Below are 15,908 nucleotides of genomic sequence, written 5' to 3' on the forward strand. Positions count from 1 at the left end.
ACAGCAATGCCCCTGAAGCTCAGGGAAGTGTCTTGTCTGAGGAGACTAGGTCAAGCTAGTCAAGTGGACAAGCAGGGACTGAACCCAGCTCTGCTAAACTCCAGCACACAGGCCTAGTGAGGCAGTGGGCAGTGGGCAGCACCTAGGAGCCCGGAACTTGGGCTCGGGATGATGTTTTAATGGCTTATTGAGATATAGTGAAACCAAGATGAAAATCTTCCAACAACATACAAATGGCCAGTGTGGCTTTAGTGTGTTCACGGAGCTGTGCCACCATTACCACAATCATTTTTAGAACATTTTTGTCACCTCCCGAAAGAAAGCCCATACCCCTTCGCTATCATCCCCTCCCCTCCTTTGGGGTTTCTACGCATGTGTTTATTCTGGAAGTTTCATATAAATAGAATTATACAACACACAGTCCTTTGTGGCTATAGCATGCTCTCAGGGTTCATCATGCTGTAGCATGTGTCAGATTTCATTTCTTTTGATTGGATATACCCTATGCTGTTTATCCATTCATCAGCTTATGGCCACTTAGACTGTCTCTACTTTGGGCTATCACAAATAATACTGCTATGACCGTTCGTATACTAACGTTTGTGTGGACACATGTTCACAGTGCTCTTGGGTGTATAACTAGGAGTGGAATTTCTGGGTCATATGGCAACTCTATATTTACCCTTCTGAGGAACCATAAAACTGTTTTCCAAAGTAACTATACCAGTTACATCCCTACCTGCAATGTACAAGCGTTCCAATTTCTCCACATCCCTCTGTTAATATGTTTCTTACCAATTATAGACATCCTAGCAGATATGAGGGCTTCCTTTGTGGCTCAGCTGGTAAAGAATCTGCCTGCGATACAGGAGACCTGGGTTCAATCCCTGGGTTGGGATGATCTGGAAATGGGAAAGGCTACCCACTGCAGTATTCTGGCCCAGAGAATTCCATGGACTGAATAGTCCACGGGGTCACAAAGAGTCAGACATGACTGAGCGACTTTCACTTCACTAGCAGATATGAAATGCTATCTCCCTGTCACTTCAGTTAACATTTCCTACATGGCTAATGATGTGGAGAATCTTTTCCTGCGCACATTGATCATTTGTATGCTGTTGGAGGATTTTCATCTTGGTTCCGCCACTCAGCAGCTGCACACCTTTGGACCAATCATGTAACAGCTTTGGCTTCAGTGTGCCCCATCTGTAAAATGGGGATGATAAGCCTCCTGTGGTTATATTGAAGAATGGACACAGCAGGTAGAAGCTGAATAAATGCTGTTTGATCCGCTTCCTAACTCCCAGCATCTATCTCTGACACCATGAGAAGTGAGGGCTTCTCCTAAGGTGTAGGAATATGGCTCACACATCCCAAGTTCCCTCCTATTTGTAGATTCCCTGATTTGTTTGATTCTCTGATATATAGTCAATCTTGAATTCTTTCCCCAATCCTCTTAGGAAATTTTTGCTCTAACAACAAAAGCGCACTGAAGGTCTTATTCTGACCCTCGCCATGAGCCTCCCTCCCGGTCCAGCAGGCAGAGCCCAGTGGACAGAGTCGAGTCCCAGGCAGCACCACCCCAGCTGGCCGTGCCCCTTCCTGTCACCATGCACAGCCCTCACTAAACAACCTGGAAAGCTGGAGGAGAGACCCTTCCTCTGCTCCTCGCTGGGTATTGAGACTGATTGTCCAGGGAGGAGGTGACATTTTGCCCGTGTTAATATTTTTCTTAAAGCTCAAGAAAGGAAAATCTAAATATTGACCAGAAGTGAAACCAGGGATGGTGCTGGCAATTTCCACTCATATAAGCGGATGGGGCCCTGCAGCCAGTCTTCAGATAATCAGCAGGATTTTCCAATCCTTCCTGAGTGATTATTTATAAAAGGAGTCCTTGGAGGTCAAGGAAATTAAAAACAGCTCATTATCTTTCTGCTGAAATAGAGGTGTGAATGATTTTTCAAAGCTAATCAAGCCCAACCCACAGTATCAGGACCCCATCGAGCACCCAGGGACCAAGTCCCTGCTCCTTCCTTTTGACTTTCTGAGCCTCAGTTTCCTTAGCTGCAAATCGGGGATAAAAATACCATCCAACTCTGAGAGCTTTTATTGAGAATGAACAAGACACGTCATGAAAAGTACTTATTACAGCTTGTGATACCTTGTAGGTTGTCTGGAAATAGTAGCTATTATTATCATTAATCTAGTGGATGCATGGGTGTGCTCAGTCACTCAGTCGTGTCCGACTCTTAGTGTCCCCATCAACTGTAGCCACCCAGGCCCCTCTGTCCATGGAATTCTCCAGACAAGAATACTGGAGTGGGTTGCTATTTCCTCTTCCAGGCGATCTTCCCGACCCAGGGATTGAACCTGTGCCTCCTGCATTGGCAGGCAGTTTCTTTACAACTGGGCCCACCTGGGAAGCCCAATCAGGTGGATACTGGTATAATGAGTTGAAGCCATGAGCCTATGTATCATTTCTCTTCCAGCTCCTCCCATCTTTCAGGGCCTCCGCTAATACACAGTACCCACTCTGAGCAGACACAGTCAGGTGGGCACACAGCCTGGCAACTTTTGTGGGTAGAACACGGCTTCCCCTCCGGTAGCAGTTGAAACCCTGAGTCAAGGCACCAGTGTTAGGGCATGCAGTGGTGCTAAATTTCAGTATTCCTATGCTCTTGTGCGTGTACAGCCTTACACAGGATCTCGCCCCTCCCCATCCTTAGAGCTGGCTTTGGAGCCCACTCCCATTGTCCACATCTGTCTTAACGTCAGAGTCCCACATTATATGGAATAACAAGACACTTTCTACCCTCCTGTATTCCATCTGCCTGGGAATATTTCTAGAAGGGGTAAGGGGGCCAGAAGCCTGAAGGGGACAGAAAAGGTGTGTTCTGGGGCCTAGATCTCAAACCAGTTCAGCTGAAAGAGGACCTGTCGTAAGAAGCACACCATACACAGTCTTTAAAGGAATAAATGAGAGTCCAGTCCAGCACTGACAGAGGCTGTGCGCCTGGGCTCCTCCCTCTGAAGATCTTCCGTACTGAATGCAAACCATTCTGGGGGGAGTGTGAGCCCCCTCCGTCCCCGCCTGGGCAGGAGCACGGATGCCGGGATTCCACCAAGTGAGGGATTACCGCATCACTCTGAGAGTCTCACAGCTCTTTTTCCTTGTCACTTACACTCCACTGTTGGACTCAAAAGAAAGTGTGTGACCTTGGCAGGATCAAGATTAGAACCCAGCCTCATGGGGGCCTCGAGCCTAGCCTACAAATTGAGGGTGATAATGATGCCTACTTCAAGGACATTATGTGAGCATTGAACAAGATAATCAATAAAGCCAGCTTAGCACAGCATCTGGACCACACGTACTCAGTAAATAATAGTCTCATGAATTGTGGTTAGTTTTTATTTCTATATCTGCTTTCACTGCTAGACCTCGAACTCCTGGAGGTCAGTGAATTGCTATTTCTGAAATCTCTGAATCCCTAGTTCCCAGAAGAATTCATGTTGAACACACAGATGGCTAGATGGATGGTGATGAATGATGGATGGATGAGTTATTTCAAACCAATCTGCCCATCCATCTCACCAACCCTAGACCATATGAGCAGTTTTCTTACCTTGTGGCTGAAAAATAGAGTCAGAAGCCCAAGACTTTGTTTTTTCTAAACCCTTGCTTCTCAAAGAACCAATAGTATAGCATCAGCTGGGAGCTTGTTAAAATGTAGAATCTCAGGTCCTAACCCAAATCTGATGAATCAGAATCATGAACGCAGTGCCCAGGTGATCCCTGAGCATATTTAAGTCTGCGAAACAGCAGAGAAAACCAGTGGTTCTTAATATTGGCTGCACATTAGAATCACCTCGAGAAAAGAAATAAAATACTGCCTACTGGCTGACCCTCATCTCCAGAGACACAAAGACGTCAACCTAGGGTGGATCTTGAGTTTTGTAGAAGTTCCCCTTATGACTCTACCATGAGCCAGGACAGAGAGCCACTGATCTGGCCAGGCTCACAGCCTCAGATGTCTTCTACCAGGGGGGCTGTGAGAAATCACACCCCAAACACGGGGACAAAATTTGAATGCATTGTCATTAAGATTGAAAGCAAGGCTTGAAGTGACCATCCCAGAAGGAGTGAGGCACAGCTGTGACTGAGCCAGACAGGGCTAAATCACAGAGCAATTTGCATCTCTCCTTGAGAGCAGGGAACAGGTGCTTTTCCTACAGCGAAGATGGATTTGTCTGATCGCAGCCACAGTTTGAGATGTCATCTCCTTGCAGTCTGGTTTGGCTTCTGGGCAAAATGACCCTCCAGAGTCCTTGCCTTCCTTACTTTCCCCCTCCTAGGAACTCTTGGGACCTAAACTGCTGCAGGCAGAGTAGGCAGAAACAGATGTAGCCTGAGAAGTGTTTGCCTACTCAACATGCCTGAGAACACACCAGTGTTTCTCGCAGAAACACTGAAGTGATTGTCTTGATTCCCAAGGTCATCACTTACTAGCAGAGTGATACTGGGAAGGACATTTAACCTCTCTGAGCCTTGATTACCTCATCTTCAAAATAAGAGGAATCATTTTTACTTATCAGAATGACCGTTATTATTTATTAAGAAAAAGTGATTAGACAGTGTCTGGCTCAGTGGTTAAGAATTCACCTGCTAATGCAGGAGACGAAGTAGACATGGGCTCTATCCCTGGGGTGGGAAGACCCCTGGAGAAGGAAATGACAACCCACTCTAGAATCCTTGCCTGGAAAATCCTGTGCACAAAGGAGCCTGGCAGGCTGCAGTCATGGAGTTGCAGAGTCGGACACGACTTAGCAACTGAGCACGTACGCACGGTGCAGAATCAGTGACTGAGAAGTAATCACGAGCAAAGCTGCAGTCCATCTGTGTCTCCTCACCTGGCCTGTGCGCCGCTTAAGAGCAGGCGTAATTATATATATGTGTGTGTATATTTATATCTTTCTCCCACCCCCACTCTAGCATATTGCCTAGCACTAATAGTTACTTAAGGAATGTCACCATTTTAGTTTTTGTTCTTACAATTTAGAATATTAATATTACAACAAATGTTGTAACCTGTTCAAATAACATATGAACGTTTACATTGAAAAGTGAGCACTGTCCTCTTCTGTTCCTCCACCTAGACCCTTTGTCTGAAGCAGTGTGTGTTTAGAGCTTGGTGTTTATCCCTCCTGATGGTCACATTTATAAACACACAAAGACACATGAAGTAGACACACACTTCCACTCACGTACAGCATTTGGTGTGTGAGGGCAGATGCTGGAGCCGGACTCTAGTTATTAATATTTACCAGCTGGGACCCTGAACAAATTAGTTCACCTCTTTGTGCTTTAATTTCCCCATCAGCAAATATTTCATAAGATTGTGATGGTAGATTAAATGAGTTAAAATTTGTAAGCTGTTTAGAATAATGCCTAGGACATGGTAGGTTCTTTGGAAGATGGTTAAATTAAAAAACAAATATTGTTCTGAGATTTGGTTTTCTCAACTATATATTTTATAGAGATTTTTGTGTCAAAACATTGATCTCTGAGACTTTTTAATGGCTTCATTTAATCATATTTTGTGAATATGCTTTAATTGCACATTTAGAATGGTTCCAACTATTTTGCTATTAGACACAATTTCTAAGTATTATAAATGCACCCTTACCTACTTATGGGATTATTTCTGTAAAATAGATTCCCCAAATAGAATTATTGGATCAAAAGATATGTATTTTTACAATTTTTACAGGTACTCTGAAAACTGCTACCCCAGAAAGTTGTACTGATTCACTCCCAATATGGGTCTATAAAAGTAATTATTTCCCCACACCACTGCCCACACTAGAATTTTATTTTTATTTTTTCTCATTTTGTCGGTGGTGGAATATTTTAAATACTTTCTACACTATCTGGTCAATGTGCCCGTGAGGTCACTTCAGTTATGTCTGCCTCTTTGCGACCCAATGGACCGTAGCCTGCCAGGCTTCTCTGTCCACGGGATTCTCCAGGCAAGAATACCCAAGTGGGTTGCCATGCCCTCCTCCAGGGGATCTTCTTAACCCAGGGATCCAACCATGTCTGTTACGGCTGAACCTGTCAAGGCAGGTTCTTTACCACTAACGCCACCTGGGAAGCCCCAAGTTCAGTTCAGTCGCTCAGTTGTGTCCGACTCTGCGAGCCCGTGGACTGCAGCACACCAGGCCTCCCTGTCCATCACCAACTCCTGGAGTTTACTCAAACTCATGTGCATTGAGTGGGTGATGCCATCCAACCATCTCATCCTCTGTCATCCCCTTCTCCTCCTGCCTTCAATCTTTCCCAGCATCAGGGTCTCTTCAAATGAGTCAGTTATTCACATCAGGTGGCCAAAGTATTGGAGTTTCAGCTTCAGCATCAGTCCTTCCAGTGAATATGCAGAACTGATTTCCTTTAGGATGGACTGGTTTGATCTCCTTGCAGTCCAGGGGACTCTCAAGAGTCTTCTCCATCACCACAGTTAAAAAGCATCAGTTCTTAGGCGCTCAGCTTTCTTTCTAGTCCAACTCTCACATCCATACATGACTACTGGAAAAACCATAGGTTTGACTAGACGGGAAGCCCCAAATCAGTGTATAAATAAGGACTGAATAAAGGAACAAAAGGAGACAGTGAACCAAGGGAACTTGGATTCACAGATTGGTTTGGCTTTTACTCCACCCACCCTGCCCCCGCCCCGCCCCGCAGCCCCGCCCAGCCCCGCCCCCAGCGTGCCTTCTCCCGTGCCCTTGAGCTCACCACCCTCCCGTCTGTGCGGCAGCCTGATGGAGTGTGCTGCGGAACACCCGACCATCTACAAGTCGGTGGAGAACTTTGTGAACCTGGTCAAAGGCCTCCTGGAGAAGCTGCTAGATTACCGGGGCGTCATGACGGATGAGAGCAAAGACAACCGCATGAGCTGCACGGTGAACCTGCTGGTATGTGGCCTCTCCCCTTGTCCAGTCATGGGACATGTCCAGTCATGGGGGCTGGTCTCACTTTGGGTTCTGCTGTTGCTCTGGGTGGGGAGGCCTCGCTCAGGGCCTTAGAAATCAGAAGAACAGGAGAGGGAATCCCTCTCTTGACATCTGCCAGCTCTGTGACTTGAAGTCAATCATTGCCACGTTCCTGTGCCTCAGTTTATCATACACATGAAATGGGAATGAGCGTAGTCAGCTCTCCCTGGCCTTTTGCAACCCCGTGGACAGGGGTTTGGCATGCACTGATTGAAACAACCACAGACAGAAAGCACCAGGGGGAAAAAAATCCACCAAGTTCCAAAAAGTAAACTTAAATTTACTGGATGCTAGCCACTGTTTACATAGCATTTACATTGGATTTACAACTGTTTATGTAGCATTGACATTGTTTTAGTAAATACAAATAATCTAGAGGTGATTTAAAGTATATGGATGTGTGCAGGTTATATGCAAACACTATTAACGTACCATTTTATGTAAGAGACTTGAGCATCCTTGTGTCCTGGTATCTGTGGTGGTCCAGGCACTGTGACCCTGAAGATACCAAGGGATGGCAGTATCTCCTTTGGCACTTAACGTACCACAGAGAAAGAAAGCGGCGGTATAAAGAGGTTAAGAGAATGAGCTTTGGCGTCACACAGCCTATTCTCACCCTCTCTCAGATAATTAATAGAATACCCAAGGAAATTTTCTGAAGGTTCAGCTTGCTGATCTGTTACATGGTAGAAATAATAGTACCTAATTCATAGGTTATGCAGTCCTGTGGGGGTGTGCTCAGTCGCTCAGTTGTGTCTGACTCTTTGCAACCCCGTGGACTGTAACCTGCCAGGCTTCTCTGTCCCTGGAATTTTCCGGGCAAGAGTGCAGTTCTGACCCCTGGGTAACTGCTCGCTGGGTGTTAGTTTCCTTATCTTATGGAATGAAGTACTGCCCATAACTAGGATTTACAGAAGAGCACTGTGGGACAAGCTAACCAGAGCAGCTAACTCCAAACCCAGACTCTTCACCCCTGTACCACACGACCTGCCATGGGCCAGCTCCCAGTCTCCCCTTCCCATGTCCTGTGATGTGGTCATGAGACAGCTAGAGCAGCAACAATGCTTCATATTCACCAGGTCAGCCCACCCTAAGGGAATTAACATGAGTAAGGTTGGCCAAAGGACCACATGGCATCTAGTCCATCAACCCCCCCGACATTTCCAGCGCGCCAGCAATATAAATTGTGAGCCCAGAGTTCTGTTATGTGCCCTCCGATTGCCCTAAGTGGACTCTTTAAACACCCTAGATATTGCCATTGATTTTCTGAAATGCTAAGGGGAGTTAAAATTCCTGCTTACAGCAGAAAGGAATTCATTGCTAATAACTCCACACAGCCCGCTTTACATAAAGGGCACAAAGGAGGGGTTTTCTCGGAGTTTAGCAGTTTCTTGTCATTGAAGAGGTAGAAGTTGGTTGAAGAAACTGGCCTTCAACTGACAGAATCTGACCTGGGAGAAAGTTGGGAAAGGTAGGTCTGTAAGCAGTTTAAACCCAGCATAGAATTTAAGCACACCTTGTTGATTTTGGTTGTGGCTTAAACACAGTATCACGAAGAACAGGATGGGGTGGGCGTGTCTGTAGGTCTAGTGGGTCTCTGCCAACCACCGCCTGCGCCCTGGAACACACCGTCTCACCCTCGGAGAGCCCGAGGTGCGCACGGGTGCACTGAATTAAGCCTGGATCTTCTCCAGGTGTGGCTCAAGTGTGAGAGCGTACCCTCCTGATACAAAATCTGTAAGGACTTGTCTTAAAATGCACGTGATTCCAGACCAACCACTGGTCTGGAATAGGTATTGAGATGAGCCTTGAGATGGAATAGGTATTGCCGAGTTTAAATGTTTTTGTGGAATCTCAGCATAACTCTTGATAGTTCTGTATGATCTGTTATCATCACTGGGATCTATTGTGATTAATGTTACTCTGATTCCAACTCAAGTTCTCCTCAGTGCAGGATCTGAGCTTTTAAAGATCAAGCTGGGCTGCCTTTCATAGTAGACTTGTCAAAGTAAACTTCCTCAGTCTCCTCGAAAGCCGATCTCTCAATGCAGCAAGTAGCTGGATTGCACCTCCTGATGTGATGGCTGGGATACTTCCTCTGTCCCTTTATAGTCTAACGATCAGGGAAGTGACTTTCAAGTCAGAATAAACAGTTTGGTGCATTCAGGAAAGTAAATTTCTTGCTCCCATCTTGCCCAGATAGTAAATAGCCATTTCCTCTCATCCTCATTACAATGCCCTCCACCCCTGCTGTTCTGCAAAGAAAAACACTCATCACTGTTTTTCCTCCCTTCTCTAGAATTTCTACAAAGACAATAATCGGGAAGAGATGTATATAAGGTAAGATTTTTGTTTTCTAAAACCCAAACCTGCTATGTCACTCTTCTGCTAGATATCCATCGATGGCCCCCCACTGCCTCCAGCAGGATGTAAGCACACCTTGTTGACACTCGGACCTTCTGATTCCTCTCCATCTTCTTGGACTCAACTCTTTCCATGCTCCTGCAGTCAGCCTCCCAAATCCACCTGGAGTTCTCTGACCTGCCGTGCTATTTTGCTGTGAATTGTGCTGGTCAATTGCCCTTGTATTTGTTACAAGGCTGGCATGTGAAGCCCTAGTCTAGGGTTTGGAGGGCAAATACTTAGATCATTGGCCAGCCCAACTTCAAAGGGAAAAAATTACCAAGATGTATGATGGCAGCTTCTTTGTAGGCATTTAAAGGACACTTATTTGAAAAATCACATGAAGGATTTTGGGGGGACATTCACCTGAAGCAAAGAACTCCCTTATCAGTGTTTCTTAGAATCTCATTTGTTTCCTTCAAAGTTTTTTTTAAATTACTTTACTCATACAAAAATAATGCATAGTTATTAGCCCCAAAATCCCCATAAAATACAAAGAGACAAAACAAAACTCTTTTTAAATAACTATAATCTATACATATTCCCAGACCATTTAATATTTATATATAGATCAAATTCTATGCATGACTATTTTTTGAAAAAAAAGGGATCATATAGCTCATAATTTATTCTTTGCTTGACAAGAATTCTATGTCAACAGATGTATTGCAGTATAATTTTTAATGAAACTATAAAATTCTCATTCCACAGTATACCATAATTTATATAGCTAGTCCTGTGTTGTTGAACACTTAGGTTGTTTCCAATTTTTTTTTATCATAAATATCAAAATGGCAAAAGTCTTGGACATATATCTTTATGCATCTCCTTGTGAGACAAAGGCCTACAAAGTAGAACTGACTGTAAGATTAATGACCAAGGCCCTTTCAAGGTTTCTGACACATTCAGTTGAAGACCAGACTCCATGTCCAAACTCACTCTGCTATTACTGCAAATATTTTTAGGTACTTTAGCATTATTCCAGAAATAGGAACTATCATTTGGAAAAAAGATAATTCCATAGATTGTCCGGAGCTTGGATAGTATTTATAACATCACTAGACATGACTCACTGCAGAAGCACCGTGCTTTGGGTCCAAAGGACCTGGGGCTTTACTTGTTATCTTCCGTCACCTTGGAAAAATCACTCGGTGTCTTTGGGCTAGGGTTACCCCATGTAGAATTTTTCCATTCTGTTCTGAGGATTAAATGAGATGCTACAGGTAAAGTGCCTGGCCCTTGGTTCCCTCCCCAACCTCTTTTCATTTCTTCCCATTTTAGAAACACAGATGGAGAATCCCAGATTTTCATAAGCTTTATAGATGTGAATCCTATAGTAGTAATCTAGGAAAACCACATTTGCCTACACCAGACGTTGTAAATAAGATATAGTCTGAAAAATCTGTCCTGTTAGGCAGGCATAGTATTTTAAAAACATTTTTACTTGGTTGCCAAATTTTAAAAATCTAGAGATGTTACATAAAACTCAAAATTTCCCTCTTCTGAAAAACTTGAAAGGTATGGCCACACTGGGCCCACACATCCTGACGACCACCACCTGGGCTGGGTGACAGCATTTTAGACGGGACACAGCACCCCATGGTCTCCATTCCCCATCAGACTTCAGCCCCTCCACCTCACTCAAGCTGCCCATCTGCCATCTGTTTGCATTTGAATCCCTCCCCCAACTCAGGCCCATCAGGGTGTCTTCCATTGCGCTCTGTGGCTGCTTACTAAACCCTTGAGTTGACAAAGGATAGGGAGTATCTTGGTCAGTTAAGGAGTTGAAAGCAGCAGAGAAGCTCTCCCTAGGACCAATTTCTTTAAGTTTTTCGGACCCAGTCATCAGGGATCAGAGACCAAGGCCAAGCAGGTGGAGACAGGCTAGGATGTGACTGTGTACCCAGGGGTTTCTAAAAGTTGGCCACAGCTGCGCGCTTCTTACGTGCAGGCTACGCGCAATTTCACGATAGCTGGTTGATCAGCAGAAAGTTAAGTGGGGAAGAGTGATTGTAAAGGCAGAAACAGCTGGTGTCAAAACCCGCTTCCACCTGTTTCTAGCTCTACCTACTTTAATGTCTGTCTCAGTTTTCTTATCTAAAGAAAAATTGTTGAGAGGATGAATTGATATTATATATAAAGCACCCATTAGTGGAATGGATGGATGTACAATCTCTCTGGAATGCCTCCCCCAATTTGTCCTCTTATCTTCAGATCCCAACTCAGGTGTCATACTCGGGAAAACTTTCCAGAAGCGCCACCTGGATGACACCTGCTCTCATAGGACCCATAGACCTCTCCTCCCAACACTGGCCACAACTGTATTTTTGCAATTACCTCTTTGTTTATTTAGTCGATGCCTGTCTCTTTTCCTAAATTATAAATGTTAACCTCTGAGAACGAATGGGGTCTGCTTTTGCCACCATTCATCTCTCATGCCTGGCACAGCCTGTGTACTCAGTTCAACTTTGCTGATGGAACAAATAAATGAGCAAAAGGTCACTAGCTCGTTAGTATCAGAAACCACTCGTTGACCTTTCTCCCCTTGAGGATCTTTGGCAGTGCCCACCCTGAGTTCAGGCAGCCTCCGTTTGGTCCACTGGCCACGTTTTATGTAGCCAAAGACATTAAACCCTAGCTCCTCCTTGGGTGACATTCTGTGCAGAAAATTTTCTTATAACAGGAAATCTAACCCTGAGCACTGAGACCTAACTTGAGCGCAGATGCTTGAGAAGCCCTTTGTTCCCTGTAGTTAGATAGCCAAGGCAGAATTTTGGCCCATTACAGACAGTGCCTTTCCTCTCAGAGGAAGGATCAGGGCATCGCATCACAGCAGCTTCCCTTCACCAAATTGCTAAGAGCTGGGCTTAAAAAATGCTCCTGATGACATGCAAGTCACCAAAGCAATGGCTTTTTGGTTCTGGATTCTGTTTCCAACATTGGCAGGAGAGAATGTTTTGTAGAAGAACCTGATGCACGATGATAATAGGTAATAGCTGTTACTGCTCAATGCTGGCTACAGGCTAATCACTTTCAGTGGATCCTGGCATTTATTAGTAGCAATGCTGGCTGTCACTTACAGAGCCTTTTCTACAGAGTCTGCTTGGCCCTTTGTAGGCCCAGAAACTCTATAGGCAGGTTCTGTGAGCACTACCGTTTTACACATGAGCAAACTAAGGCACAGAGAAGTTGATTCAGTTAATACACATTATGTATCAAATAACTGATTGAAACTCCCTTCCTCTGATCCTGTCCTGTTCTTAATATCTTTCAACCCTAGTCATCCTAGGGTTCAGAGCTAGATCATCACGTTGCAGAAGGGTAGGAGATGGGAATGTCATTACAGTTGAATTGTAGATTCTTTCTACAATGCCTCCACCTGAATGTCTAATCTCTAACCCCTTTCTTTACTTATCAGAAATTTCACTTCCTTTACACCTTGGGAGCATTGAAGAGAGGGTAGAAGTTCCCCTTTACAGCGCTATGACTTGTCCATGCCCTTGGAGTTGTACAATGATTAGAGTATAGTCTCTGAGGGCGGTTAAACTAGAACCATATTCCAGTTCTTCATTCGTTAGCACATGACCTCCAACAAGCCATTTGCTTCTCCTTCCTTGATTTTCCCTTACTTGTCATATTGCATTGGCCAGAGTCTTCAGTATGAAGTTGAATACTGGCTGGAATGATACCTAACCTCTCCAGGCCAGAGCTTTCTTATCTGTGAATGAAAATTCTCAGTGGACCCATTTTACAGGATGGTCAAGCTATCTAAAATACTTGGCATGGTTCCTGTCATACCTTAAATGTCCTGCAACTTCTAGGGGCTATCACTGTCACCCACGTAAGGGGACTGAATATCAGAAAATGGAGGACTCCCTTGTGAACCCAAGAGGTATCCAGCTGCTGTCTCTGGCCTGGCCCTACCACCTGCATTCTTACTGCACCTGGTGATTTAACATATTTCCCAAACAGGTACCTGTACAAACTCCGCGACCTTCACCTGGACTGTGACAACTACACAGAGGCTGCCTATACACTCCTCCTCCACACCTGGCTTCTCAAGGTACTGCCCTCCCAATGAAGGGGGTTCATGCTGACATCCCCATGGAGCCCTCACAGCAAGTTGAAAAGTTAAAAAAAAAAGAAAAGAAAAATTAGCCAAATAAATTTTGTTTTCCCCTGTGTCCCCAAGCTTTTAACCTGGCAGGTTACTTTTCTGCACTGTTCTGTCTGGACACATAAGGTTTCAAGTGACCTTCACATTTAGCAGCAACAAGAACCCCCTGAGACATATCTTGCAGTTTTACATAACATTCAAACTATTTTATATAACATCCAAGCATCAACTATAAATCATTAGCATGCCCTGTGAGCTGTTTTTCTTCTCTTGAAAGTGCTGCTGGAGCAGGACAAAGTCTCAAGGATTTCCTTTGGGTTTTGAAGAGCTGGGGCCGTGTCTTGCAGGGATTCAGAGAAAAATCCTACAATCCATACACAGGAGCAAACAGAGAGTCCAGAGAGTCAATAAGTGTGACTCCGCAGAAACGGAGAGGTGCTTCCTGTGGAACCTGTGGGCCAACATCATCTCTCTGATTGACGCTCAGGGCAGCAAGGACACAGGCAGGGGTGTCTGCAGGGCTTCCTCCCACTCCTCAGCAGTAGGGGAAGACACCTGCCCTGGGTAACTGCGTGTGTCCTCTCTCTGCAGTGGTCAGATGAGCAGTGCGCATCGCAGGTCATGCAGACAGGCCAGCAGCACCCGCAGACCCACCGGCAGCTGAAGGAGACGCTGTATGATATCATCATAGGCTACTTTGACAAAGGAAAGGTAATTGGTCCCTGCCCTTCCTCTCTCCGTGGGAACCCTAGCTTCTGGGAAGGACTGTTCTCTCCCATACTCTACATGCAATCCATCTGCAGGTCTGGTCAGCACTCCTGCCCAACTCTAAGTCTGATCATTTCTCCCGATCCCCATTCCTACTACATATGTTCAAGGCACCAGCATTGCTCACCTGGACGCAATGAGTCCTATGCAATAGCCCTGTATCCTCTATTCCTCTACAACAGGTCATCCTTCATATAGGAAACAGGGTGATCATAAAACATACTTATCCCATAGAATATAACCCATTGTCCTGCTTACGGTCATCTCAAACAGCCATCCCAACACTTAGATCAAATTGCAATCTTTCCCATGACCCATGAGGCCACATACGAGCTGTCCTCTGACTGTCTCTCCCGTGTCAACTCTGCCAGGCTCCCTCTTGCTCACATGTTCCGTGCCAAGCTCTTCTCCACCTCAGGGCCTATGCACTTACTTTTCCCAGCTTAGGACATTTCTCCTCCATATCTTACCGTGGCCAGTTCCTTCTCACAGCTCAGGGTTTTGCCCAAGCAAAGAATGCCATGTCCTGAAGGAGGCCTTCCCAGACCACACAGCAGCACCCCTGCTGTGAGTCATACTTATTTCTTCTTCAAAGCACTCATCACTGTCAGACATCACCTCGATCGTTTTGTTTTCACTCGTTCATTGTCTGGCTCTCCACTTTAGAAGGCCAAGAGCAAAGATATTTGTCTTGTCGACTGCCGAGTGCCTAGTAGACCCTAACAATGGGGCCCAAAAGATATATGTTGAATACATTTATTAATTGAATGTATGAATGGCATCATGGTGTCATCATTGATCTCTAAACAGCAAAATCAGGGTGATTTGTCATGTTTTATCTGGAGATTGGCCAAACCAGGTACTGTCCACCCTCCAGCCTCCGACTGACCCTCCAGGAAGCACCAACTCAAATGCTGCAAGGAGACACAGTAGGTGGCTGAGAGCTCAGGATCTGGGTTGCAAGCCTCATTCCTTTACCACCTACAATCCCCATGGCCTTCCAGAGATTCCAGTTCCCCATCCATAATAGTGAGATATTGATAGTACCTACTTTCTAGCTGCATTGTGAAAATTAGGTGAGAAAATGATGTAAAGCACTTAGCATAAGACCTGGTACATAGTACTAACTTGTTCCGTTTTTTTAAATATTTATTTATTTAGGGGCTTCTCTGGTGGCTCAAATGGTAAAGAATCCACTTGCAATGCAAGGGACTCAGGTTTGACCCCTGGGTCGGGAAGCTCCCCTGGAGAAGAGAAGTGGCTCTCCACTCCAGTGTTCTTGCCTGGAGAATCCTGTGAACAGAGGAGCCTGGTGGGCTCCGGTCCGTGGGGTCACAAAGAGTTGGCCATGACTGAGCGACTAAGCATGAGCACGTTTATTTATCTGTCTGTGCCAGGTCTTAGTAGCAGCATGCAGGATTTTTTTTTTTTTAATCGTGACATGCAGACCTTTAGTTGCAGTGTGCAAACTCAGTTCTCTGCCCTTGAGGCCCCAGCTGACTGCCTGCTTCCTCTCACAAGCTTTTCCTGAGTCCTCCAGCTTACCTACAGCCCTGCCTCTTCTCTGAAT

At 45.2% G+C, this 15,908-nt stretch overlaps 1 protein-coding gene across 1 annotated transcript in view; it reads left to right on the forward strand.

The window, feature by feature from the left end:
• Window positions 1-15,908, forward strand: part of DOCK2 (dedicator of cytokinesis 2) — a 460,175-nt gene that overhangs the window by 403,082 nt on the left and 41,185 nt on the right. The window contains exons 35-38 of the mRNA XM_070357390.1: window positions 6,816-6,972; window positions 9,350-9,390; window positions 13,426-13,516; window positions 14,162-14,281. Of these exons, the coding sequence (XP_070213491.1) occupies window positions 6,816-6,972; window positions 9,350-9,390; window positions 13,426-13,516; window positions 14,162-14,281 (409 nt within the window). The remainder of the gene's footprint in view (window positions 1-6,815; window positions 6,973-9,349; window positions 9,391-13,425; window positions 13,517-14,161; window positions 14,282-15,908) is intronic.

The sequence above is a fragment of the Bos mutus genome, chromosome 20 (assembly GCF_027580195.1).
Source record: "Bos mutus isolate GX-2022 chromosome 20, NWIPB_WYAK_1.1, whole genome shotgun sequence".
Lineage (NCBI taxonomy): Eukaryota > Metazoa > Chordata > Mammalia > Artiodactyla > Bovidae > Bos > Bos mutus.